General features: G+C 38.4%; 3 protein-coding genes and 1 pseudogene across 5 annotated transcripts in view; 3 read left to right on the top strand and 1 right to left on the bottom strand.

The window, feature by feature from the left end:
• Position 1: 1 nt before the first annotated feature.
• On the top strand, positions 2-9,384 carry LOC148739758 (U11/U12 small nuclear ribonucleoprotein 25 kDa protein-like). 3 transcript variants are annotated; one of them, XM_088750077.1, is made up of 6 exons: positions 2-260; positions 1,471-1,576; positions 2,536-2,610; positions 4,027-5,367; positions 5,759-7,968; positions 9,066-9,384. In XM_088750077.1, the coding sequence occupies exons 1-4, from the start codon at positions 26-28 to the stop codon at positions 4,082-4,084; spliced, it is 474 nt and encodes a 157-aa protein (XP_088606203.1). In that variant the 5' UTR covers positions 2-25; the 3' UTR covers positions 4,085-5,367; positions 5,759-7,968; positions 9,066-9,384. The 3 variants fall into 3 exon arrangements, with proteins under 3 accessions (XP_088606203.1, XP_088606204.1, XP_088606202.1); XM_088750078.1 differs by adding an exon at positions 8,283-8,368 and having other exon boundaries at positions 4,027-7,968; XM_088750076.1 differs by having other exon boundaries at positions 4,027-7,968.
• Positions 5,850-24,034, top strand: part of LOC148739741 (NAD-dependent protein deacetylase Sirt6-like) — a 170,772-nt gene continuing 152,587 nt past the window's right edge. The window contains exon 1 of the mRNA XM_088750116.1: positions 5,850-6,142. Within this exon, the coding sequence (XP_088606242.1) occupies positions 5,850-6,142 (293 nt within the window). The remainder of the gene's footprint in view (positions 6,143-24,034) is intronic.
• On the top strand, positions 7,503-9,282 carry LOC148739759 (uncharacterized; annotated as a pseudogene).
• Positions 9,296-23,031, bottom strand: LOC148739757 (uncharacterized). Its single transcript, XM_088750035.1, has 16 exons — positions 22,830-23,031; positions 22,019-22,075; positions 21,170-21,298; positions 20,584-20,736; positions 19,574-19,694; positions 18,642-18,754; positions 18,144-18,215; positions 16,814-17,038; positions 16,127-16,300; positions 15,037-15,216; positions 14,041-14,181; positions 12,890-13,152; positions 12,117-12,198; positions 11,486-11,596; positions 10,767-10,913; positions 9,296-9,702 (listed from the first exon to the last, which is right to left on the bottom strand). Exons 1-16 carry the CDS (start codon positions 22,933-22,935, stop codon positions 9,587-9,589), a joined length of 2,190 nt encoding a protein of 729 aa, XP_088606161.1. The 5' UTR covers positions 22,936-23,031; the 3' UTR covers positions 9,296-9,586.

Raw genomic sequence — 24,034 nt, 5'->3', positions numbered from 1 at the left:
ACCTGGGAATGAATCTCAAGTCAATATGGCGGACGATTTAGGGAGTCTAGAAGAATTGGAGAAAAAGATTGACTCTCTATCGCATCCAGAAGTGATGGCTCTCTTCACTGAACAACTAGGAAAGATAATGGGAGATCCACTGCTTATTGGATTGCCAAATGAACCAACTCTCGATGAAGTGAACTCGCAGATTGCACTGGAACATGGCCGCGCTATTGTTGTGAACGTTCGTCAGCAAGATGAACAAGGCACTTTGCTACGTAAGAAGAACCTCAAATGTTTTCTAACGTAGAATTTTTAATCGTGAAACAACTGTAGCTGCCTACTCAATTAATTGTTGATAGAGAAATAGGTTAAGGATATCAAAATAAATTACTTTAATTAGGAAAATATTATTATATATTAGACTTACCATGAAAACTTTAATTGGTCGAGAAGCATTCAATCAATATACAATAACATACGAAGTTGACACGATAACCCAATATCTACAGCAGATATTATAGGCAGCATGTTGAGCAAGTTCTGCTTAGTTTACAAGACCCTCGCCAATGTTCTCAAACTTTTGCAAACTTATAGAAGTCCCTTTTTTTGTAGATAATGTACATTGTATGATAAAACGATTATTGAATTGGGTTTTCGCATGATTTAATCAATTGCCAAACCTTGTGTCTCTGTTATCTGCCTCACCGTTTGGCTTTGGCTGGCAACTCAGACCTGGATTTTGATAAATCATTATATCATACCTAACCTCACCCAATAAATTTCTTATAGTTAGTAGATACACGTGTGCTATACAATCAAGTGAAAAGTGCCTTTCTTGTACTCTGACTGGCTAAATCAAAATTGATTACCAAGTACCATTCACCTCAGAACAGCGAAGAGACAAAATTGCATGTCAAGTGGGTCTTATGCAACCACATTTTGGTATACTGACTGAGATAAACTACATTTTTGTTTTGTACGTGGTTTCTATACTAATTAAAAACAATTTTTCACCCCAGTGTCAGTGACATTGGTGGGCATTAATACCTCATCCCTTTGCAGATTGGTTCATACTCTCCACTGTTCAACTCTACTTTGGTGAATAATTATGAAATATTATTAACTCTTGAGGGAACTCTGATGGACAGAGATGAAAGCCAAAAGAACAGGGCCAGGTTGTTCAAAAGCGGGTTAAGAAAACCCAGGGTTAGTGTAAAATTTAATTGCAGATCTGAAAGCTTTAAAAGAAAATTCAGTTTAATTCCGCATGTCTGCAATTTGATGATTGAATGCTTTGGGAAGAAGCAGGAAAATCATCCTAAAACAGCTTTTGAACAGAGAAATATAGAAACCTGGATTAAAATTGAACCCTGGGTTAGCGCTGATCGGTGTTTGAACACCTGGGCCCAGAATGTTATTTACTTGATGGTTCTATGTATACAGTGAGTACATTATAATGTTATATGTTTTTTAAAACACCTTCAGCTGTTGTTGTCATCCAAAATGCAACAGTGCATGACTTAAAGAAGGCAATACAAAGACACATCTCACTTAAACTATCTAGGGAAGGAGGCCCAAATGTTGTCTCCTGGTAAGTGGATTTAAAAAATTGAATCATGTTCATTTTACACTCTATTTTCTATAGGGGGGTTGTTTTCATTTAATATTAATATCTCCTTCAATGCTAGCTTTCTGTCCTCTGTACACTGCCCACAAAAATAAGCATTGAGGTAAGAGATTTAGCCAAATTCAACATATTTTAGAATACAGTCTAATTAAACAAAGGCTAAATTTTGTCTAAAAAAAACCGGCCCTATTTTTTTACATAGTTTGATATTTCTGATTGGTATAATCAGATTTATACACTGTACTTTCAAGATCAAAATATCAGTCTACCACTTTGTGTGTGCTATACATTGTTATGTTTTTACACTCTGTAGCCTTGAAAATTTGGTATTGAATCAAACAACGTACCCTAATTTTCATTTCATCTCTTAGCTTTCTACTTGAAAACTTGTTGAATTTTATAGTGGAACACTCACACTTGTGGCGAAGGGTTATAAAGCCTAAATATATAGATTTAGCCAAGCCTAAAAGCAGAGCTCCCAAGTTCGTAATATTAATGATAACATAAAAGATGTGCAGTTGCCAAGACTCGCCTGAGACACCCCTCCCTTCATTTTGATAGTGTCCCCTACCCTACCCATGCAATCTGAAGGCACATATGCTCGGTCGGTCACTTGACAACCAAACAAAAAGAGGTTGGCCATATTCCATGGGTATGGGGCTCTGCTCCACGCACGCTTTGTGTGTGGGAGCGCTGCTATAAAACAAATATTAACTTGACCTGTTCAAATTACGTATATGCAAAGCTAAAACTTCAGTAGAGATACAGAAATTGAAATTCATTAAGCATGGATGCCTACTATTAAAAAGCATAACTGCTGATCAGTATCAAAGCCAATATTTGAGACAAACAATTAAATGTTAATCTTTCTTTACACAAATCTTTGTGTAATAAATTTAATACATATAAGTTATAATTGATAGGAAGTACGTTTGGAAAACCTATTGGTTGTCATTTGAAGGACAGAAGCTAACAGAGGATCATCAACCACTCATGTAGTAAGTCAATGGGTAGAAATGGTTATGAATTATTTAATATTATGACACGACTCGGGCAGTCAGAGGGCCAATAACTAAAATCAACCAATCAAAATGCTCTTTTGCCAGTCAATATTCTCTCAGTATTGGACTGGGCACTGTCCCAAATGGTCGCGAATGATACCGCACTTGTGTCCCTTTGAACTTCAGTCATATAATAAATCTCTTATTAACCAAGCTTGCAGTACTTTTCCGTACTGGAAAAGTATTGGCCCTCGGTCATTTTCATACGGACTTCGCTGCGCTCAGTCCGTACTGTCAAGACCTCAGGCCGATATTCTCCCAGTACAGCCCTCGCACTTGGTTAATAAGATATATGTATTATGATAGAATGCTTTAACCCATGAGAGTGACTAGCATCTAATTTCTCCTTACAATATCACTCGACCTGAACCACACATTAAGGTCATGGAGAAGAAAGGAAATGATCACCATGCAGCTAAAGAAGCTCTTGGTTTTTTTCAAATAATTCTCCATGTCTCCCTAGGAAGTGTAATTATAACATAACCAAAGAAAAGTGCACACTCTGATTGGTCAATTCAGCATCCACCATTTTCCAATGGGTGTACACTTCTGGTGTGAGCAAATGCAAAGACTAGTTTTCCACGCACACTTGTTTTTTTCTGGTCATGTAAGATTTGTTAAATAAAAGAAATCTCTTTTGCTACAATGTTCAATGTTATGCTATAAAACAAATGGTACATGTAAATGCCACAGCATACACTATTGAGTTATGGATGCACTTGGGAGGTTTGCCAAGCACTCGAGAAGCTAGAGTCACTCTCTGAGCTATCACCTTATGCAACTCTTATGCTTCTTTTGTGCTTAGCAAACTCCCACATGCATCCAGAACTCAATAGTGTATGCTGTGGTGTTTACCATTTGTTAAAGAGAACAGTATGGAGAATTTACTCACTGATATTAGGATGTAAACTGTTAACTGAGCAGCTTTAAACTTTTCTTATTTCTGACTGTGATTGAGAAATGGAACTGTTTGTTTTAGAGCAGACATGTACATGTAGTTATAAGTTTGCAGACTCAGTATTTTAGAGCTTAACTTCTATTTTTTATTAAACATTTTCTAAAGAATTTCACTTTGAAAAAATTGATTAATGTAATTTATTTTGCAATTTTTATACATTCAATTATTCAGACTGACTGTATTTTTTTTTTTTCAAGGGAAGTTTTGTTTTTCTTATGAATAACTTCATTTCTCTGTGCAGAAATATCTCACCCATATCTTAAATTTTGATTATAATCTGCACATATGTAATAAAAACTAAGTGAGAAAAAAGAAAGTGTGCCTGAAAGATTTGAAAGCTTGGGTGACTGAGCAATTTTGATCACCTTTAGTGTAAGATTTGTTTCTCTTTGCAGTTATGGCATTCAAAGTAAAGATGAGGTTACTTTTGTGAAGAGACTCCGAAGGAAATAATTTGATCATCAAGATTTATTCCTAGATGATGGGAAGAACAGCTGGTCTAAAGCAGGACGGCAGATTTGGGATCACATCCTCTATCATGTACCTTCTGGCTCACAGGAGAGATGAAAAGTTTCCCAGTGATCTCAGAGAATGCAATAATTTTTGTTGTTGTTGTTGTTCTACCCCCATGAGAGAGTAGAGAACATATTGCTACACGTGTAAGGCCCACAGCTGGTATTGTGATGATATAGAAGTTCAGTAGACTCAACACTGCAGAGATTCACTGATGTTGCATGGCCCCTTTTGAGGTCATAGCCACAAATTCCATCATTGGCAGTCATTCATGAGAGAAGTTTCCTAAACTACTGTATTAGATGGTGAAAGCAGGGAAGATCTTGTTTTTGTATTACTCTCAGCCAAGTTCATTTAGTTCTGAGCCTCCTTCATTTCTTGGCAATTTGTGTGGTAATGATTGATTTTTTAAATTTTTTTTATTTTTATTTGATATACTGTACATAAGAAATGAATGAGTGAATGATAAAATTTAGCAACTGGGCATTCATGAGAAGTACTTTGACAGATTTTTGGTCATTGATTAAGTGTTGGTTTGGTCTAATCTCACCCAGACTTTTGTAAAATTAATTACCGTGTGACATAATGGCATTAAAAAAGGATGTGAACCATCAATGGTTAATAACGAGCTATCAGAAATCAATGTGTCTGGAATTATGTTTTGGGAAGATGCAGAAATTAGTTTGCTGGACTGTAGATCAAATGGACTGGGTCCAAGCTCTGACTAAGTCATTGTCTTTATTTCTCAATTATTCCTTAATTATTTATTTATTATATTAATTTTCCACTCTGCTGCTGCTATTGTGCTGTGTACCATTTCGCTGTAAATGATTTAAATATAGACCACTTTCATAAATGGCTGCCGGATTACTATTCTTTTGTTTAAATTAAAATTAGCCTTTCTGACCTCGTTCTCCAGTTCAAAATCTAAAATAATACATTATCTCAAGCGAGGCCAGAAAGGCTAATTTAAATTTAAACAAAAGAATATTAATCTGGCAGCCATTTAGGAAAGTGGTCAATGGGGTCAAGGGAATTAAGCAGATCTTGTTCAAGTTACTGAAAGGTTCAAGTTAACCATGTTAGGGGCAGCAGGGTTCTACTGTATTTATTTTTTCAGGCAAGACACTCAACTCTCACTGTCAGTGGTGCCTCTTTCCACCAGGATTTAAAATGGATTTAAAATGGATAAAATCATAACTATGATAAAAGGGAGCTGTCAAGTAAATGCGACAACATGCTACTGGGTAACTCTCGGAATAACATTATTTTTAAAATTTTGTCATTTTATTCATTTAAATGATGAAAACAGCAGTTACTAAAGCTTGGACAAGGGGTGCAACCAGTGGAGAATGTTAAAAAGGGGGGGGGGGGGGGGAAGGCAGAGTTCTGAAAACCACTTTCATGCTCTTTTGCAAATTGTAGGGAGCAATTGCAGAATACCCGGCCACCTCATTTACCTGTATCGGAAGGCTTTGAAGAACGAAACATAACAAAATTGTGCAATAGAGGCTCTTCTCATTCAATGACATGTAAATGAGTGGCCGGGTATTCTGCAATCTAGCCAATTGCAGTTTTAGTGACTGCAAATTTCCCCGTATTTCATTTTCGGAGGCGAGGGTCGAAGCTCATACCATGGTACCTCACAGCGGCTTCTCTAAGCGGCACACGTACCGCTCGAAGATAAAATGGAGGCTGAGCGGAGATGGAATTTTTCATCAATAATTGTTGGAATTTGTTCATCAAAACTACTCGAATGAGGAGCAAAACGAATGCACCACTTGTATTGAGTGCGGATGAGAAGAAGCTGGTGAAAGAAGCGTCGAAAACTTCCGAGTATCAGGACTCTCTCGATATTGTCATCAACGAAGCCTCGAGAATTGCTGACTTGTTAAGGAAAGCTAAGCACTGTGTGGCATTCACCGGTGCTGGGATCTCGACATCTGCCGGTATCGGGGACTACGGAGGGAAATCTGGCAAAAGCACTGCGGAAGATAGGTGAGAAGGCTCAAATACAACTTTTGGATACCAGTAATATATTGATAAACTCAACCACAATGTTTACAATGGATCGAGGGTGAATAGGGCATGGTATCAAAATTCCCCCACCCACTCCACTTAATGTTCACATTTACAATGTGCACTTCTCTGATTTTCATGAGTGTTGTGTATTCATTTAGTGGAGACACACACTCCTCAATTGCTTACCACTATTCTATCTTTATTCGTTGATCAAGTATCTTATAAGTTGGTAGAATAGTCTTACTTAGTAACAGTACTTTCACATCACTCAGTAATCTTACAGTAATATCACTAACACTAGTACAAGTACTTTTACTGTGTTCTCAATACACTACAATGAGATTTTTTTTTCAGTGAGAGAAGATTTTTCAAAAACTCCATATTACTCTGAAACAAAGCATTGGTCAATCTGAGTGACTCAAGAGGTTTTTCAGTTGGTGATTCTTTTTTATTCTCATGACTTCGATGTTTTACTCTGTAGTGATACTGTAATGTGAGGTTAGATGCTGATCATTACTCCTAGAGGATATAGGGTTTATAGACTTCTTAGATTTTATGATTGGCCTGACAGGAAAGCCTTACAAAGAGGGGTTGCAGACTGAGATAAAAATTTCAGAAGTGTGCCTGTCAAAGGTGTTGAATTCTGGCCAATCAAAGGGAAATGTAAGGCTTTGTGAGGCATAGTAATGTATCAGTATCTTGACCAGAAGAAGACTAGCAATTAACAAATAGTAAACACCACAGCGTACACTATTGAGTTATGGATGCACGAGGGAGGTTGCTTAGCACGAAAGAAGCATAAGAGTCGCTCGAGGCGATAGCCGAGAGCGACTCTAGCTTCTTGAGTGCTTAGCAAACCTCCCAAGTGCATCCATAACTCAATAGTGTACGCTGTGGTGTTTACCATTTGTTTTATAACATAACATTGATACATTGTAGCTAAAGAGTTCCCTTTTATTTAACAAATCTTACGGGACCTGAAAGAACAAGCGCGCACGGAAAAATAGTCTTTGCATTTGCTCACGTCACCAGCGTACACCCATGGGCAAATGGGGGACACTAAATTGACCAATCAGAGCGCGATTTTACTTTGGTTGTGTTATAAAAGACAATGTGAAACAAAGGATAACACTGGGTTACCAGTGTATTCAACACAATGAATCTATAGCCACAACCTTCTCTACTGTATCAAGTGTGTTATTTCTGTGCAGCATTTCTTTTCCCGCTTTAGTTTTCCTCTGTATACTTTTTTCTACTTTGATAACCTGCCTTACTGAAATCATAAGTTCTTTTTATTTTACTTTTTATTGGGAAAGCCACTAAACTGAAGTAGTAAATGAAGGCCATGATAACAAACCAGAAAACGAGATCTCCAAAGACTGTTATTGATAATGTTGACAAGGGGGACGAACATGAGAAGGGTGATAAAGATTGTGGTCTACCATATGAAGAACTACAGTATGTCCAACAGACACTCAAGAAGCTCTTTGCAAGTTGATTCAGTCAGGTTTCCTCAAGCACATTGTCAGTCAGAATGGAGATAGACTACATGGATACATGGACTGTCTGGAATTCCAGAGAAAGACCTGTCAGAGTTACATGGCAATGTCTTCATGGAAAAATGCGCGAAGTGTGACACGCATCATCAGAGAGCATTTTACAGTATGTTCTTGATGATCATGCAAGCTCATATTTTGAAGAACTGAATGATTTAGGTACTAGGACTCTGAAGAAACCAAGACATGCTAAACTGTGGGATTTTTGTGATCTGGTTCAGAACTGGATACAAGTGCAAAAGAAAGGTGGGAATTTAGTGTTTGTCATCTGATGATATGAGTGCAGGGCTCGACACTAACGGTAGCTCACTAGCCACAGACTAGTAGAAATTCAGTTTTGGCTAGTGGTTTTTTATTTCCACTAGCCAGTTTAGCTAGTAAACAAACTGAAATTGTCATAACATCTAAGATGTCACTATAGCCACGTGGCTAGTAAGTTGAAATGTTAGTATCGAGCCCTGGAGTGACTGGAAAAATTCTGATATTTCAACCTATGACTGAGAGCTTTTGCTCTAATTCTAATTACTCCCATGCCCATGTTCTTTTCACACTATGTACAGCTGTTATACACCATGATCAAATTCTTGGTTAATGTTGTGTATTCCAAATAAAGGCAAGGAACACAGTAAACCAGATCAAGATGGCGGTAAGAACTATTTTTTAATCTGAAAGAAGACCTCGTGTAAAAATAGGGAAAATCTAACAGTTCATTTTATTTTCCCAAAATTTTGCTTCTTTCTTGATTTAGAGATTTGATTTAGATTCCAATCCATTATACAAGTCATGTAAAGATGTTTTATTGAATTTATAGATTGGCATTTTAAGAGTGGCACTGCAAAATGACTTTAAAATTTTGAATGGGCTTTGATTGTGAAGGAATCATTGCTTACATACCGGTATATGCTCACATATTTAAAAATTCTTGGCCTGACACATACACGTAGTACAGGGCTGTGGAGATGAGTGTTCCCTGATAGAAGCCAAAAAGTGGCTGTGTATGTTTGAGGCAACACCTTTGAGCAGTGGCTAGACGCTCTGGTTTTGCAGGCCTAATATCCTTCAGAGCATTTGGAAATCTTGTAAAAACTTATATTGCTTCCACATATTTTTCAGTGTCTTGACCTGCTTTTCAACTAGTTAAAAAAACTTGGACTCTTGCATGTGTGCTTTAGAGCCTCGATATTGACCAGGACTCGTTCCCCAGATTTTAAAGCCAGGCCTCTTACGGATGGCCTGAGAAAAAACACAACAAAACAGCAACAACAACAACAAGGACAGAACAGTTGCACAACGATTTGGTATTAACAATTAATCAAGGAAAGTGCATCCTTTTGGTTTTCTAGGCAAAAGATAGATGTGGACAAACTATGCCTCGCGAAGGATTTACAAGGGACACAGACGGGCTCCAGGGTCCTTGGAGACTGTGACAGACTCGTGTCACTTGTGATGCAGCAATTAATGATCCAAGATGCCTTGCGAGATTGGGAGAATGAAAGAAGTACCCGTATGAGCGAGTACGATGGAAAGAGGGCAAAGAGCCGAGAGAGTGGAACGAAATAGCATGCAATGGAACTCAGTTAAATTATGAGCTTTTAATGTGTTTTTGGATGAATGTAATTTATTGCAGTTAAATATTTATTTTTAATAAAGTGAATCACAGTGCTAAGTCTTGCAGTGGTGAGACAATTCAGTCATTCTTTCTAAAAGTCAGATGATAGACATCCATATTGAGATTTTAAATTCCTTTATGATTCCAATCCACTGCGTTTACTTTACCACCCAAAAGTTTCAGCTCCAGTAGAAGATAGATTGACCGCAGAAGTATTAAAACTGAAGGGAATTTAAAGCTGAACCAGAATTTTATTCAGCACTGCTTGCAACTCTTTCTACAGTTTGGCCCCATCCACGATGGATTCTTGCAACATTCACCGATTTTGGCCCACGCAGAACAGCGTTTGTCTGAATCTGTACATGCAGGTGCTGCGAAAAGAGAAAAAAAAAGGTCAAATCTGTTAGAAATACATGTTAAAAGGTAGAAGAATTCGAGCCAGTTCTCCAGAAATTCAGTAATAGAGAAAAAAAAGTAAAGTATGTTTTTCAGCCTTTTCCTCTCCATCGTTCATTGATATCGACTTGATCTCGAAGAAAAAACGTCGTTCAAAGATAATTTCACTTACTCTTCCTCGTATTCATTTAAGGACGAAGGATAATGGAGAAAAAACAAAACCTGACTTCAACTAAGTTAAATTTGGTATCAAGTGGTGTTGCTTGAGAAATTGAAACATGGTTCTCTTTACTCTTGTTGACTTATTTAGTTAATTTTTCTTTTATCTAAGCCGTAAATGATCGATGGACGTAAGGTATTTTGCAAGCGCTAAGTCTATGATTTCAGCCAGCGTTGCCATCGTTTTCACAATTAAAACATGCACAAAAGTGACATTACTGAAGCCGAGTTATTAATGCATGTGGGAATCTTTAGGAACATGAGATGACTTCCAAAGAATTCAAAGCGTCGGGCATAACCGTGGAAACCTGTCTCGTTTTCTTGAATAATCGTAGGCATACGGTATCTAATTTAATTTCATAGAGCAATTTTCAATGTTGAGTGTCAAAAGTAACCCGGGATTTCTTATGTTTTGCATTACCTCACTCTGTAAAATGGTCCAGAGAACTCGCATCGCTCTCCAAGCCAATCAGACGAAACTAACACTAATCACGATTTGGCCGCTCGTCTTTTCCCGCCCCTCAGGCAATTTGATTTTACCGTTGACTCCAGTAGAACACATTCTCTCAATTGCAACATCTATCCAATTTTTTCTACCTCAAGATTTAATTCTACTGCTATCCTTTTTTCCCATTATTCCTCAGAAAAAGGTGCATTATTATGCTGCGAAATTAAGAATCCACCGCAAATACCTATGAAGCTGCGACAGAAGTTGACGTAATCAATATTCTAAAAGATAATTCTTATCCTTTTAAAGACGTTCACTAAACTTTGCGAAACCTCATTTAAAACCTCGTTATAATGTCAAACATACACTTACTGCAGATCTTGCAACTTTTTCGACAGTGAAACTTCATAAAGGCTGGATGCTTTTGACATTCACGAATTCTAGCCCAACCAGGGCACTGATCTTTGTATTTGCTGTTATCCTCACAGTTAGAGGGAGGTGGTGTTGTAGCACTGATTGCTGAAATAGATGTAAGCCATCGGGAATGGATTAGTATTGAATAAACCGAATACAACGGTTTGTAAAAAAAAAAAAACAAATCAAAACAGTAACAAAAGTCTGACAAACAAGGCGAGTGAAACAACGTAATTTGGTTCTATCAACTAAGTTGAAATTGTAAATTGGCTTATGTAAAGAGTTAAAAAGCTGACGTTTCGAGCGTTAGCCCTTCGTCAGAGTGAGTAAAACGTTTCTTGATAACAACTGATATTCTCCAATAGTGATCTTTGCAGTTTATGAACTAAAACGCCTCGTCTGTTACTTTCTGATAAAAACAAAACAAGACGTAATACCCAAAAAAAAAAAAAAAAAACAGAGAAGTCGTAATTTTTTTAAAAGGAGCGGTGGTATTCCAAGACTCAAATTTCAGTTTTGATCTACATAAAGTTCTCTTAATTTTTTTAAGACTTGAAACAGCTATATTATATCATGTTATTCTATGGCAGTTACCTTTGTCTGAAAAGTTCCTCCAGTTTTTATAATTATGCGGTTTTGAGGAATGTACATTGGGCGATATTTTCTGAGTTACCTACCTCCGCAAACGTTGCAACTCCTCTCACAGTTTTCTTTCATCCACTTCTTGTTGGCTGAACATTCACCTTTGGCTGCCCAGATATGACAGGTGTAGTAATCATCTTGACACTCTGATAGACAGCAAATCATTGAGTTACGTTAACCCTCTCCATCCTAACATCAGTGTGCATATTCTCCATACTTTTCTTTATATATTTCATATAGTGCTGACAAGGAGAATTCGTTTAACAATCAAGAGCTTAAGTGTGTGATCATTCCTGTATTCTTCTAGCCGTAATGTTTAAATGCTAGCCTCTCTTAGGGGATAATATGTTTATGGTAGAGCTCAGTATTGCCTTTTCTGTAACGCAGTGGTGGTGAAGGAGTCGTCATAGTGACACCAATGCAATAAAAGATAGCCGTAAAACGACCAAACAATTAAAACCCTTTAGGCGCAAAAATTGACAAATTTTAACCGATAGTCTTAGAAAAAAAAATAACCTCAAAAAATTTTCTGGCGATCAAAATGGAATTATATTGACCACTTGCCGTAAAATGGCCACCATTTTAACCGTGAGCCATCACCCTAATGAGACCCTCTTTTTCAGTAAGTTTTAATAGATAACGAAACATCTGAAGAGCACTACTTACTGCATAGTCCAGGGTCGATGTACACATCATCGATGGCAATATCTGAGTATCCAGTCTGACCTACTGTGCCTTGAATGGTGAGCTGAGATTGTCATAGGATAATGTTAATAAGGTAGTTTTCGACGGAGCGTCCGAAAAGGAAACAAAACAAGACCCAAGTAATCCAAGCAACCAATCAGAGTAAACATTTACCTCGTCGTTAGCCAATGAGAACTCAAAGTGAGACAAGCAACATGCTTGAAGCGCGAGAAAATCCTAATGTACAAGTCGCGATTGGTTTTAGTTTTGCATCTGATTGGTTGAGAGGACATCGCAAGGTTTCTGGACCAATCACAGAGGAAAGTTTAGTCTCAGTCTATTTGTAAATTGAGGGAACTAATCTAAATTTCAGTACTAATACATGACGCTGTAGACCTCTACTAACTGGCTGGTGAGACCTGAAAACATCATACAGTTGTTGGAAGCTTCGCCGACGTGTTGAGCAAGGCGTTATTTGAATTCACCCAATGCATTGGTCGCAAAAACAGATTAATGTGCAAAAAAGGTTGGTTCTCAAATATTTCGGTTACCTGAGCTTACGTTCAACAAGCAATAAGATGCAAAATGATAAAGCATGGCCTTAGGGTAAGAACACTGTCTATTTCATCCTAAGATTCAGCCCCTTCCCCCCCTGAACAATGATGGGTGCTTGTTGTAAAACACTGCTTGAAGATATCGTAAAGGAATTAAACGGGGGGGGGGGGGGAGGGAAATCTTGCCACAAACATCCTTACTTTATATGACAAGCCCATGGAAACATCAATATTTCCCATCCCTTTCTTCCAGCCTTTGCCTTGGTTACCATTCTTGTAGAAAATAAACCAATTTTTTCCGTTGGATAATTCCAGCTTGATGGCCAGACTACCCATCGTACCACCGTACATGGTGTAGTAAAACTTAAGGCATTGTCCGCCTCTCCTCGCCGGGGTCCAGGGGCTTACAAGGTCTGCTCTTTGTCCAGGGCGGGTTCGTGAAGATTCTATGTACAGATAGAATCCTACCATAACAACAAAAACATACAAGCAAGACGAGAACTGAATAACTGATTGTACTGTACGAAACGATGACCAATAAATAGCCAAGAAATATGATATTACTGAGTAACATGATCTTTCACAATCGCCAAGCTTAAAATTTACCATCTTCATTCAGTTTAAACAATATTTAAGCTGAGGCATTACATATCGACATTCCTGTCCTTGCAGTACGCAGGATGTTTTCATCATTGACCAAGCCTCCCACAAGTCTCCTAAATCTTAGTGATAGACCGTCCGAATTACAGGTACCAACCGGATGGTCGAGGGTGTGACTCATTTTGAGAGCACTCAGAGTTATTTTTTCTCCAAGCATGCCGTTGTCATTCACTGAATAACACTGCATGTTACTGGGTTCCCTGTTTTTGTGTTTTCCCGCCCTTTTTGTCACATGACATCATCACATGACCTCAGTCGCTCATGAATGTTCTGTTTTGGTTATGTTTGGGGAGGCATATTCACTCGAGTAACGAGGTCCGATGAGCAGATAGAAAACCAATAAAGACGAATTTTGGTCGTTAAAGTTTTGTTTGTTACACAGCATGTGCGTAATGCAAATGCATATATGAATGTGTTAGAGAAGAGGAATCATGAAAGCCGGAAAACTGAGGTTATAGAAGTACAGAAAAAATCAAGGACAAAAACAGCCCTGGTTTTAACATGATTTTAAGCGCTCCCTGGCCTGCACAGTCCTTTTTTTTTTTGCAACAGAATACAATAAAGATTGAAACATATTTTTTTGGTTCAACAAAACTGAATCGCTATTAATTATTACGAATGGTAGATTACTCTGCCATTTTTACTACTAAAGCACTTTATTGACTATGGTTGAAGTAAGGTATAAAGATAACCTTTCCCGCTTGTATGATCCTTTGCAGGACCTGTGTTCATCGTTTGGGTGAAGCCTCGATGAAAATTCCAGTTGAGATGGTCATTGTTGGAATTCTTCCACATCCCAAGACGTGCATTTTCAAAATCAACATCGTCGTTGTCTGGAAAAGGTAAAGACGGGAAAGGGTACAAGTCTGACTGAAAATGACAAAAATGAGTTTATTTCTTTTTCGTTTTTCTTTACGTTTTATTTGGCCTTGTTTATGTTTCTTTATTTGTTTTTGAGTAAAAAATAACATGTAAATCACACGCATATCTAAGCATATCAACTGGTATATGTACCATCTTCCGTGACACTTCATCCTTTATATTGTTCAGTAGTGAGTGATGAAATACCAAAACATTCACAGGGTAAAGGTATTATGCGGTGTGATGCTTTTATGTAGTTATCATGAGCCATCCCGGTACATAAGCAGGTTTTATCATGCGAGGTTGGTCGACTGTTGTTGTCAATTTTTGGCGTGGAAATTGTGTAATGGATCGTCTCTGTAACTGAATTCCCAAGGGATGACCCGCGCCATTTGAAAACTCTTTTCAAATGAACATCATAGAGCAAAATACACGACGTGACGTAGACTATAATGTGCTCACAGTTTTCCCCAGGACATGTTCTCTACTCGGAAAAGATGAAGTCGGCAAACAAATATCCGAGGATTAGGAGAGGGGGGATGGGGAGGGAGGGGTATCAATTTATCTGCCATGTCGAACTTCCCAGTGAAAGACTTTGGAATACGGTCGTATGTGATATAGTATATAGTTGAGACATGAAATGTTCCACACAGCATACTTTTACTTCTCAATCAACATAGGGCTAGTAACTTTAAGAGGCTCAGTTATAAGGATTTCAGCATGTAAAATGGGTCGCAAACATCATAATCTAGTAAATAATTTTCCATTTCCATTTTTTTTTTGTTAAACTATTGAAAGCTAAGCAGTGTATATCATTTCTCACTTACCCAGATGACATCTCTTCAAAATACACATTTCGTGCCCATTCCCATCACCTTGGCAATTTTTTCCCCCATGAGCGGGAGAGGGATTGTCACACCTTCGAAATCGTCTTCTAACACCATCGTTGCAGGTTTTGCTGCAACTTCCCCAATCTGACCAGCGACCCCAATGTCCATCAACAGGGGCTGTAAAGATTTTGTACCATCAGACATCGTATCTGAACTTTCATATAGAGCAATGTAGATGACTAATTGGCGTTGAGGTGGCGGAGTGGTGAGGCAGAGGGAGTTATGCGAAGGACTGCTATGCACCGCGTGTAATTCAGCCCTAAAGAGAGCCTGAGTGCACACTTAACTCCAAACATATAATTCAAGTGAATCTGTATAATTTTAGAGAAACACTGATTTGTGTGGCTATTAAAAACGCACTTCAATATACAAAATTTAGTTATAAATCGGCGATTATTGCTATGACACAGGTAAATCATCGCACTAAACCTATGCCACCCGACCAAAATGTCGTTTAACCTCTTTCATAAATGGTAGGCCCCATTTTTGTTTTGTTCTAGTAGAAAGCTACGAACATCCCATAGCAAATACTAAAATGTAATTGGCTATACTACTCGCTGTCTATTCCGTGATAGACAGTTCACTCATATTAATCGAAGGCAGGAGCCCATCAAACATGGGCTTCTGTCGAGGGCAAATAAAATGATTGTTTTAATGTAAAGATATTAGTCGTTCAAAACTTAACAAGAAGACAAGCTCATGTTTTCATTTCATTTTGCTAGAAACTTCAAAATGTCATGGAAGAGGTCAAAGAAAAACTAATCGTCCATCGTACCTTTTGCGTTCACTTACTTGTACTGGCCCCTGAGGGGGAGTCTTATGATTAAAAAAGCCTTGACTCCAACGGATCGGGGGAAGAATATGGAAGACAACCAGAACCAAAATTCATGAAAAAATGATCGGTATCTTAGAACCTGAATGTCGTCCTAAAAAGTATCGTATGAGAATTTGTCGTCGTTTCTCTGTCTGGATAAACCAATATCCAACCCCAAACACATTGAAGTAGTCTACCCGCCATTTTGCTAACCTGGACATGTAGACGACGGGAATTTCTCTCTTTGGATGTCAATTCCGTACGCATTCACATTTCCACCACAAGACTTGATGTTGCCTGAATGGTAACAGTATCTCTCGCGGGTACGATAACATTTTTCATCGCATGGAGTCCATCCAGACCAAGAGGCCCAGCCATACGATGCAGCTGACAAAGGAAAATTCAAAGCTTATCTCATTAAAAAAAAGGGCACAATCTTCAACAGCATTTGAAGCCTACAATGGGAGCCCCCCCCCCCTGACTAATGCATACTTAATTCTAAAACCGACGTTAGCCTCTGTGGTGGGCAAATTACAGATGAGTCATTATTATCGCATGGATGGGGGGGGGGGGGGGGGGGAGGGAGGCGACTTGTTGCACGCCAATAGAACATAAAGGGAGAATATAGAAGAACTGTCAATCGTGGGGGGATAGTATAAATATGACCGAGCTTAATGGTATTCAGGGGAGAGGTAGACTATCGAAAAATGTCTACCAATGATTGGGGATGACTAGAATACTACAAAGCCTATGGGGGGGGGGATCAGGTAAATTTTGTCGTAACAAAACCCCAATTTGTCAACCCCACCTCCCCCCCTTCCTCTCCAAGCAGGCGATAGATAATGACCGTTCCCTTCACTGATTCTTTCAAAAATACAATATCAAATAATGCGTACTCACTTGCTCTGCAGTCATAGAGAGCATTTATTTCGAAAATATCTCTTGAGCTGAGCTTTTTGGATGGTGTGCCAAATTCCATATTTTCATTCCCAGTAGCCACAATAGTTGGCTCTCCGTTTTTGGTAAACGCAAGACGATCATAGTGCATGATCGACTGATAGTCGTACGACACACCCAGATGATCGATCGTTCTCCAGCTGTATTTATCAAACTGGTCCGAGTATCCTTGAAATAAAAAAAAAAAAATTAATCATGATTGTTTTCCTCGCTATACGATTCACCTTTATCGAAGTATCAGTCGACGCTTTAATTACAACAATTTAATTTCCTTCGTCGATAATTACTTCGACACCTAAAAATATTTACAAAGGCATGAGCAAACGTAATATGAGACTAAACGAAATAAGCACAAGCAGTTAGATGCCTGATGGCTGACACTTACGCGGTGGCTCAAGAGAGTCACGAAAAGACGAGACTGGTAAAGGTAAGGTGAAGTCTGTTTACGAGCCTAGTGGCCCATTAGGCCGGTGCTTAACTCCGGTTTCTGTAGCATGAAGCGACTAGGAGTATTTCTACTCCCCCCTGGATGGGATGCTAGTCCATCCCAGGGTTACCCCTCAGCATTAATTTTGCCGGTACCCATTTTATACACCTGGGTGAAGAGAGGCACTGTGAGAGTAAAGTGTCTTGCCTAAGAACACAACACAATGTCCCCGGCCGGGGCTCGAACCCGGACAACTCGATTCGGAGTCGAGCGCACCAACCACGAGGCCACCGCGCCTCCACAAAGACGAGACTACCGCTCAAAATCTACGGCAGCTGTTACAAGGACGCTGATTGCGAAAAACTGATATAATCATCATTATGCGTAAACTGCAATGATTCATGCAGTGTATCTAAGCACGCGCGGGCTCAACAAAACGTACGTTCTTTCGTGAACGAAACAATGATATTGGCGAAGAGTTTTCTCTAATAAAATAATATGGAACAAAGGAAACGCTGAGAAAAGTATGGGAACACTAATGCAGAAGAGGATGCTTTACCAACTAAACCGCTGGGAATTTCCTCTTGCAATAAATACTAAATACTATTTGAAAGGTATCCTGAATGCTGCTGCCCTGTGGGGATTCAGGGGAAGGAAGATGGTGGAACGCGGTAGGTATATACTCGAAGGGAGACCTATATTGCATGTTGTTTCCTTTGCCGCCATCCAGCAACAAATTTTACTACGTTTAATCAGCTGATTTCTCCTTTGCAAAGTTATGAAAAGGAAAATGAGAGAAAAAAAATGAGCATTTATTTGCAGTGGCGAAATGCAAAAGGTTCTTACCTGTTAGGATGTTCTCCCAGTTTATTTTCACATATTTATCTCTGTCCGACCGTGATTGCTCATGGAAGAAACCTATTGCAAAACGGGATATGTTGGCAAAACTCTCTTATAGTTATTGGGATGTGCATGGTATTTGGCCCTAGGCAAGGTTTTGGTGGAATAACATTCTGTTTCATTTTGATTTACACATGCGCCCAATAAATGCGTGCACTTGATAACTTATAAAATATGCTTTTGTAGAGTAATTTTAAGAGCAGATATTTCGTAAAGCTGATCTATTGTTATCCTATATGAAAAACTTCGTCTCCACCTTCACTTCAGCTTAAACTAGCCGAAACCTTACCACAAAAGTTGCTGCTAGGGTACCCCACCTCACCTTTCTTTATATTGCTTGGAAAAGGTAACAGTTGGCAGGGGGAGTAAGGGCTAAAAATTTTATGGGTTTATAAAATTCGTCACATAATAGCCATGAGGTGTAAGCCGCTGGAAACATCTCACCTATGGCATGCATTATCTCGTGAATTATGGTTCCCACGAACTCACATCCCCTTGCGAGGGAGATGACTTGTTTACCCGGGGAAGCGTATCTCTTTCCCACCTTGGATGAGCATCTAAATAAAAGAGAAAGACGATAACACTGAAACTTTTTTCTTTGCATCCTCAAACCTCTGATCAACCATACAGTCATCACTTACTAAAAGTTTGAGACTCGTGGCCACCAGCCTTATCAAAAACAATAGAGTCAAACAGAAAGACCCGATGATTTTACGCTTGATGAAAAGAACTCTCGGGTTAAACGTTTCATTTCTTTTTCATTTTCAGTGAGCAGTGGCTTTGTTAGGATTTTCCATATTGGGAGAGTCGTATACAGATTTTTAGGACCTACGCGGTTTTTCACGACCTAAATTATATGGTTTGCATGATTTAAAAAAAAAAAACAAGACAAAACAAAAAGAGGGAAGGGGGAGGGGTCAGGAATACTTCAGGATCCTCCCAGCTATGTTCCTTTTATCGTTCAATCAATCAATCAATCCCGTCTCTTGCATCTTTCAATCAGTTAATTTGGTTAGGCAGGGAACGTTAAAGAACCCACATCACAAGATTACTGTGAGGTGGTCTGCCCTGTTTACTAGGAATTGGTGGGAGGGGGCACCTGTAAAATTTCTCCTCTGTCGATTGTAAACTGCCACTAGCAGTCTGGAAAAAATCCCCCCCACAGTGTTGTAAAGCGCATTAGATCATTACATGGTAAATGCGCTATAGAAATTGATAAAATTATTATTATTGTTATCATTATTATTATCATTATCTTAAGATAACCTGGGAAAAGACTTTCATCGAGTTAGTCTATTTTTGGAAATCAATGATGCGATGATTGTGGTCAGCTAATTGGTATAAGCCGTTCAAAATGAGCGTTATGTGTTACCTACCCATCTGGATTGCTAAATTCAATGTAGTTTTTATGATAACCACTGATGTAATTTACAAATCGTAAACATGTCGTTCTGTGAAACTCGTTAATGGCCTGACGGATGTTTGAAGTTATATGACCTAAAAAAAAACCAAAACAATAATAGATAAGCGGTGCAATTCTCAAAGGCAAATATCTGGTTACTGATTAGATTTCAAAAACATTTCCTCTAAAACAAAGATATCACGGATGCCGCCATTAATACACCCGGTAACCTTCTTGGAGTACGTTTCGCTTCAGTTTTTGTTTTGTTTTGCTTTTTGTTCGTTTATTTGTTTGTTGTATCCATTAAAAAACAAAACAAAGCAAAAACAAAGCTAAAAAGTACATTGTCATTTGCATTAATTTATCTTTAAGGGTTTTTCCAGCTGGAATGGGTGAATATTCGATCTCGTGGGAACTGGTATCACGAACTCAGAAATTGGAAATGTGTGCATCAGTACACTGTTTCAATTAGCTCGTTGATCGTTGATACACATCCAATTAGCAGCAGATTGGAAACGTCATCAATCTTGTCAGCAAACTCAGTCAGCCTGCATTTGCGTCAGAAATGTCATGTAAACTTCCGTGATCGAAACGGAGGGTTGCACGCCAATCAAATAGGTTTTCCTTGGTCCCTTACTAAGTTCTACTTGTCAGTCTCACCGTTCGCACGAAAAATTATGGTTGTTCCGTTCAATTCGTCGAGTATATGTTTAGATGATGACTACTTCCTTTGAAAGGGAAAGGAAACTGTTTTTTTTTTCTTCTTTTGTTTTGTTTTGTTTTTTTTTTCACACAATGAAAAAGTGTCAAACACTTGTGAAAGATCAATGATGAGAGCTGGCTTTTATAACTCCCCTCGCCTTAATAAAAAAAAAAAGGAGAAAGAAACCGTAAGATTCTTCCCCAAAAACCTCAGACTTCCCCCCTCCCTCCCTAATAAATAATAACTGGTCCCCTAGCTACATTTCCTGAATGCAAACATACTCATGTGCGAAGCGATCCGATAAGGTATGATGCGACTGGTCCACAGCCTTTTACGACCTCTTAATGCATTTCTTGACCTGTCTCCATTTAGAATGTATTCTTTCAACTCGGGATCCAGCTGAATATCACCTTGGTAGAATTGGGAAATGTTTCCTGGTGGGGTTTAAAAAGGTGTTTTGTTACTCATTAAAATTTACAGAGTTGTTTCGAATAAGTATATGTATGATATTGGTTTGGAATTCAATTTGCGGGCTTACTAGGTGATATGTGGAAAAACAAACACACAAACAGAAATTAAAAGAAACATAGATTAAAACAAGCGATATAAAAGAGTAAGTAAGCTATGGTGCATGGGGTAATTACATTATAAAACGAAAAGGAAAAGGTAATGGGATCTTCTCCATAACAAAAAGGTCAAGGGATCCCCAACATCCTTGTGTTCCAAAGCAAATGTGTGAGTTACTTAAAAAAAAAATTGTCTAGTTTCTCGTTAATGCAAAAAAACAATTCCGTGAGCTTTCTGCGGATGTGTGACATTTAAACTTTGAAGAGATATGAAAGATAAACTTCTTGGCCTGGCAAGTACCATTGTTGGTTTCCTCGATTCTGTGAAACACGGTTCCTCCTGACTGAGCTCCTATGCTCGCTGTTTCCCTCTTCTTCCTGAGATGCGCCATGTTGACAGCTAAGATACGACCATGTACAGTTTCATATTCTGAAATCAAAACAAAGCAAGATGTAGCAGTTTTCCCAGGCAGATCGCGATCGATAGTTTCTGCTGAGCCTTTTAGATTATAGTTGTGATGTTCGGGTTTCCTGCAGTGTGCATGTAAGTCAAAATCACCGTCTTGGACAACAGTCTTTTGCCAAGAGCGTAAAAGCACGCGTATTTTTCGGATGAGTTTTTTCACTCACCCGACAATTTCAACGTTACATAAGGTGCTGTTCTTTCTATATAAATTCATCATAAATTAATGTGAAATATGGGCGTCGAGCGTGTGTTCAGTTTTCAAAAGTTTCCTAGGAAATGTTGGCTATGATTGGCGTTTGTTTGGTGCGACCTTAAGTGTTCATCAGAGTTGCCAAATATTATTGATACTTGTAAAACGGGGACGAAGAAAAAGGAAAAACCTATGAAAAATTACGAAAAACTATGTAAATGACGATCGCTTTCATTGATTACTTGTAGATCTGAACCGTGTGTGTGAGCTACCCGAAAAACCGATTCAGCACAGAGTTGTTTTCTTAATAGTAGACTTTGATAAGTTGTTTTGTTATTTCTTTTGCTTCAAATTATAATCTTTCGATTGCTCAAATCTAGTTTAAGCCCCGAACAGAACTGTTTTGTATTTTCTTTTAGCCGCAGCATGGTCCATTTTTGAAGGTGCTGGATAATTTGGCAAAGAATCAGTTCCTGCGCGTGTGTGCAACCCACCTCTGTTAGCAATTTCATCAATATCAGTGCTTATAGCGTGTTCTCTCTCCCGTTCGTCTGAAAAGGAATTTGTTAGGTACAATGAAATTTGAAAAGAATGCTTAATTATGATTTATGTCTCATCGAGAAATTTTTCAAAACTGCGCCCATGTTTACCTTGATCTAATCCTCAAAATACAGATATCTCGTATTGAAACAGTTAAGAATAGCCCAAGGAAGTACTTATTCAATCACTGATCTTTTGTCAAGTAAGGTATCGAACATCTAGAGCAACAAAATTAAGAAGGGCTCTACAAATATTGATGGTCCTATCTAGGGTATTTCGTAATTAATAGTGATAAAATCTTGTTGTTTTCAACTTTACACGTAACATGAAGAGCGGAAATTAAATGTTATCAACGATCTGATGACAACAGCCTGTGGAATGTGTTGACAGGGCCTACGTTTAGGGAATAGTTTCACGATCAATTGTTATGGCTAGCGACATGCAAGGACAACACAAAAAATTTTGATAATTTTAACCAGGCTGAGCAATAACAGTCGCCCAACTTCAAAACCCTATGCTTCATTGAAGATAAACGTAAAAAGCTATGGCATGTATAAAGAACGATATTATACGTAGCTGAAAGAAGAATTTGTTAAATAATTTTGCAAGTCCTCTTGGAAAACAGTACATTTTCCGTGTACACTTCAAGGCACGAGAGCACATATATATATCAACCTGGCTTTAGCTTGCCATAAAAAACAAGAATCTTTCATAAATCTTTCTGTCACGTTTCCCTAGAACATGAATGGAAAATTACCAACTTACTCGTGTCTAGAGGCGGAACAGTATCTCTGTTATTGACAGGCTTTGAAAAGCACTGAGAAAAGTAAAGGCCGAAAATGAGGAATAAGCACAACGCTGAGGACGCCATAGTTCTTCAATAATCTCATGCGACTACGTAATACTGACTCAGAATGTGCTCTCGTGGGAAGTGACTCATCGGTACGTCTGTGCTACGTCTTTGTACGATCTATTGTTTCGCTGACAGCTGTTAAAATCTTAAAGGCTCTCCATTTACATTGCGGGTAAAATGAGTTGAAAGAAGAGGATTTTCTTTGAGGAAAATATGAAGCAAAAGAATCGCCTCCTCAGATTTTCTTCTCATACCTCCCTTCTGTTCTATCATGCCGCGAAAGAAGGCAGTTGATTTTGTTTCAATGAGTATCGTAAATTCACAATTAATTAGCCTAATTAATAAGAAGTATAAAGCTTTGCGTTGAAAAAAGGAATCATGGAATAAAGCTGTCTGCTTTTGTTTGCTGTCCTTGTAAATTGTAAGCAGTCTTGGTGTTTATCTTTGCGATAGCGAGTGAAAATGTTTGACAGCACATTCTTAAATAAATGAATAGAAAATTAGAAAAACAAATTTTTATTCATCTTTACGTTATATTATTTTGTGCGATAATGGTCCTTTGTAAATCAAACTTGACAGATCTTGTATGGACACGTTAGATGCTGAAAGTAAAATTTACATAACAAGAACAGTGACTTGAAATGCAATAAGGGCATTTCCGGTGAGTTGCAATAAGGGCATTTCCGGTGATTTGCAATAAGGGCATTTCCGGTGAATTGCAATAAGGGCATTTCCGGTGGGTTGCAATAAGGGCATTTCCGGTGAGTTGCAATAAGGGCATTTCCGGTGAGTTGCAATAAGGGTATTTCCGGTGAGTTGCAATAAGGGCATTTCCGGTGAGTTGCAATAAGGGCATTACCGGTGAGTTTGCAGGTCCTCCTGGAAAACAGTATATTTTCCGTGTACACTTCAAGGCCGTAAAAATATCAACCTTCTTAAAAGCTCGCATCGCCTTAATCATTATTTGCCTTTTCTTCTTTCTTTTTACAGTGACTTGAAATGCAATAAGGGCATTTCCGGTGAGTTGCAATACGGGCATTTCCGGTGAGTTTACAGGTCCTCTTGGAAAACAGTATATTTTCCGTGTACACTTCAAGGCCCTAAAAATATCAACTTT

Source organism: Stylophora pistillata, chromosome 2, assembly GCF_964205215.1.
Source record: "Stylophora pistillata chromosome 2, jaStyPist1.2, whole genome shotgun sequence".
In the NCBI taxonomy this organism is placed as follows: domain Eukaryota; kingdom Metazoa; phylum Cnidaria; class Anthozoa; order Scleractinia; family Pocilloporidae; genus Stylophora; species Stylophora pistillata.
This window is presented reverse-complemented; position numbering and strand designations above follow the sequence as displayed.

Coding starts and splice junctions, on each gene's coding strand:
- LOC148739758 (XM_088750077.1), top strand. CDS start 26: ATGGCGGACGATTTAGGGAGTCTAGAAGAATTGGAGAAAAAGATTGAC. Junction 1,577..2,535: donor GGCCCAAATGTTGTCTCCTG/GTAAGTGGATTT, acceptor TATAATTGATAG/GAAGTACGTTTGGAAAACCT. Junction 2,611..4,026: donor GATCATCAACCACTCATGTA/GTAAGTCAATGG, acceptor TTCTCTTTGCAG/TTATGGCATTCAAAGTAAAG.
- LOC148739757 (XM_088750035.1), bottom strand. CDS start 22,935: ATGGCGTCCTCAGCGTTGTGCTTATTCCTCATTTTCGGCCTTTACTTT. Junction 17,039..18,143: donor CTGGGAGAACATCCTAACAG/GTAAGAACCTTT, acceptor TTTTATTTCAAG/GATACTCGGACCAGTTTGAT. Junction 13,153..14,040: donor GGATCATACAAGCGGGAAAG/GTTATCTTTATA, acceptor TTGTTATGGTAG/GATTCTATCTGTACATAGAA.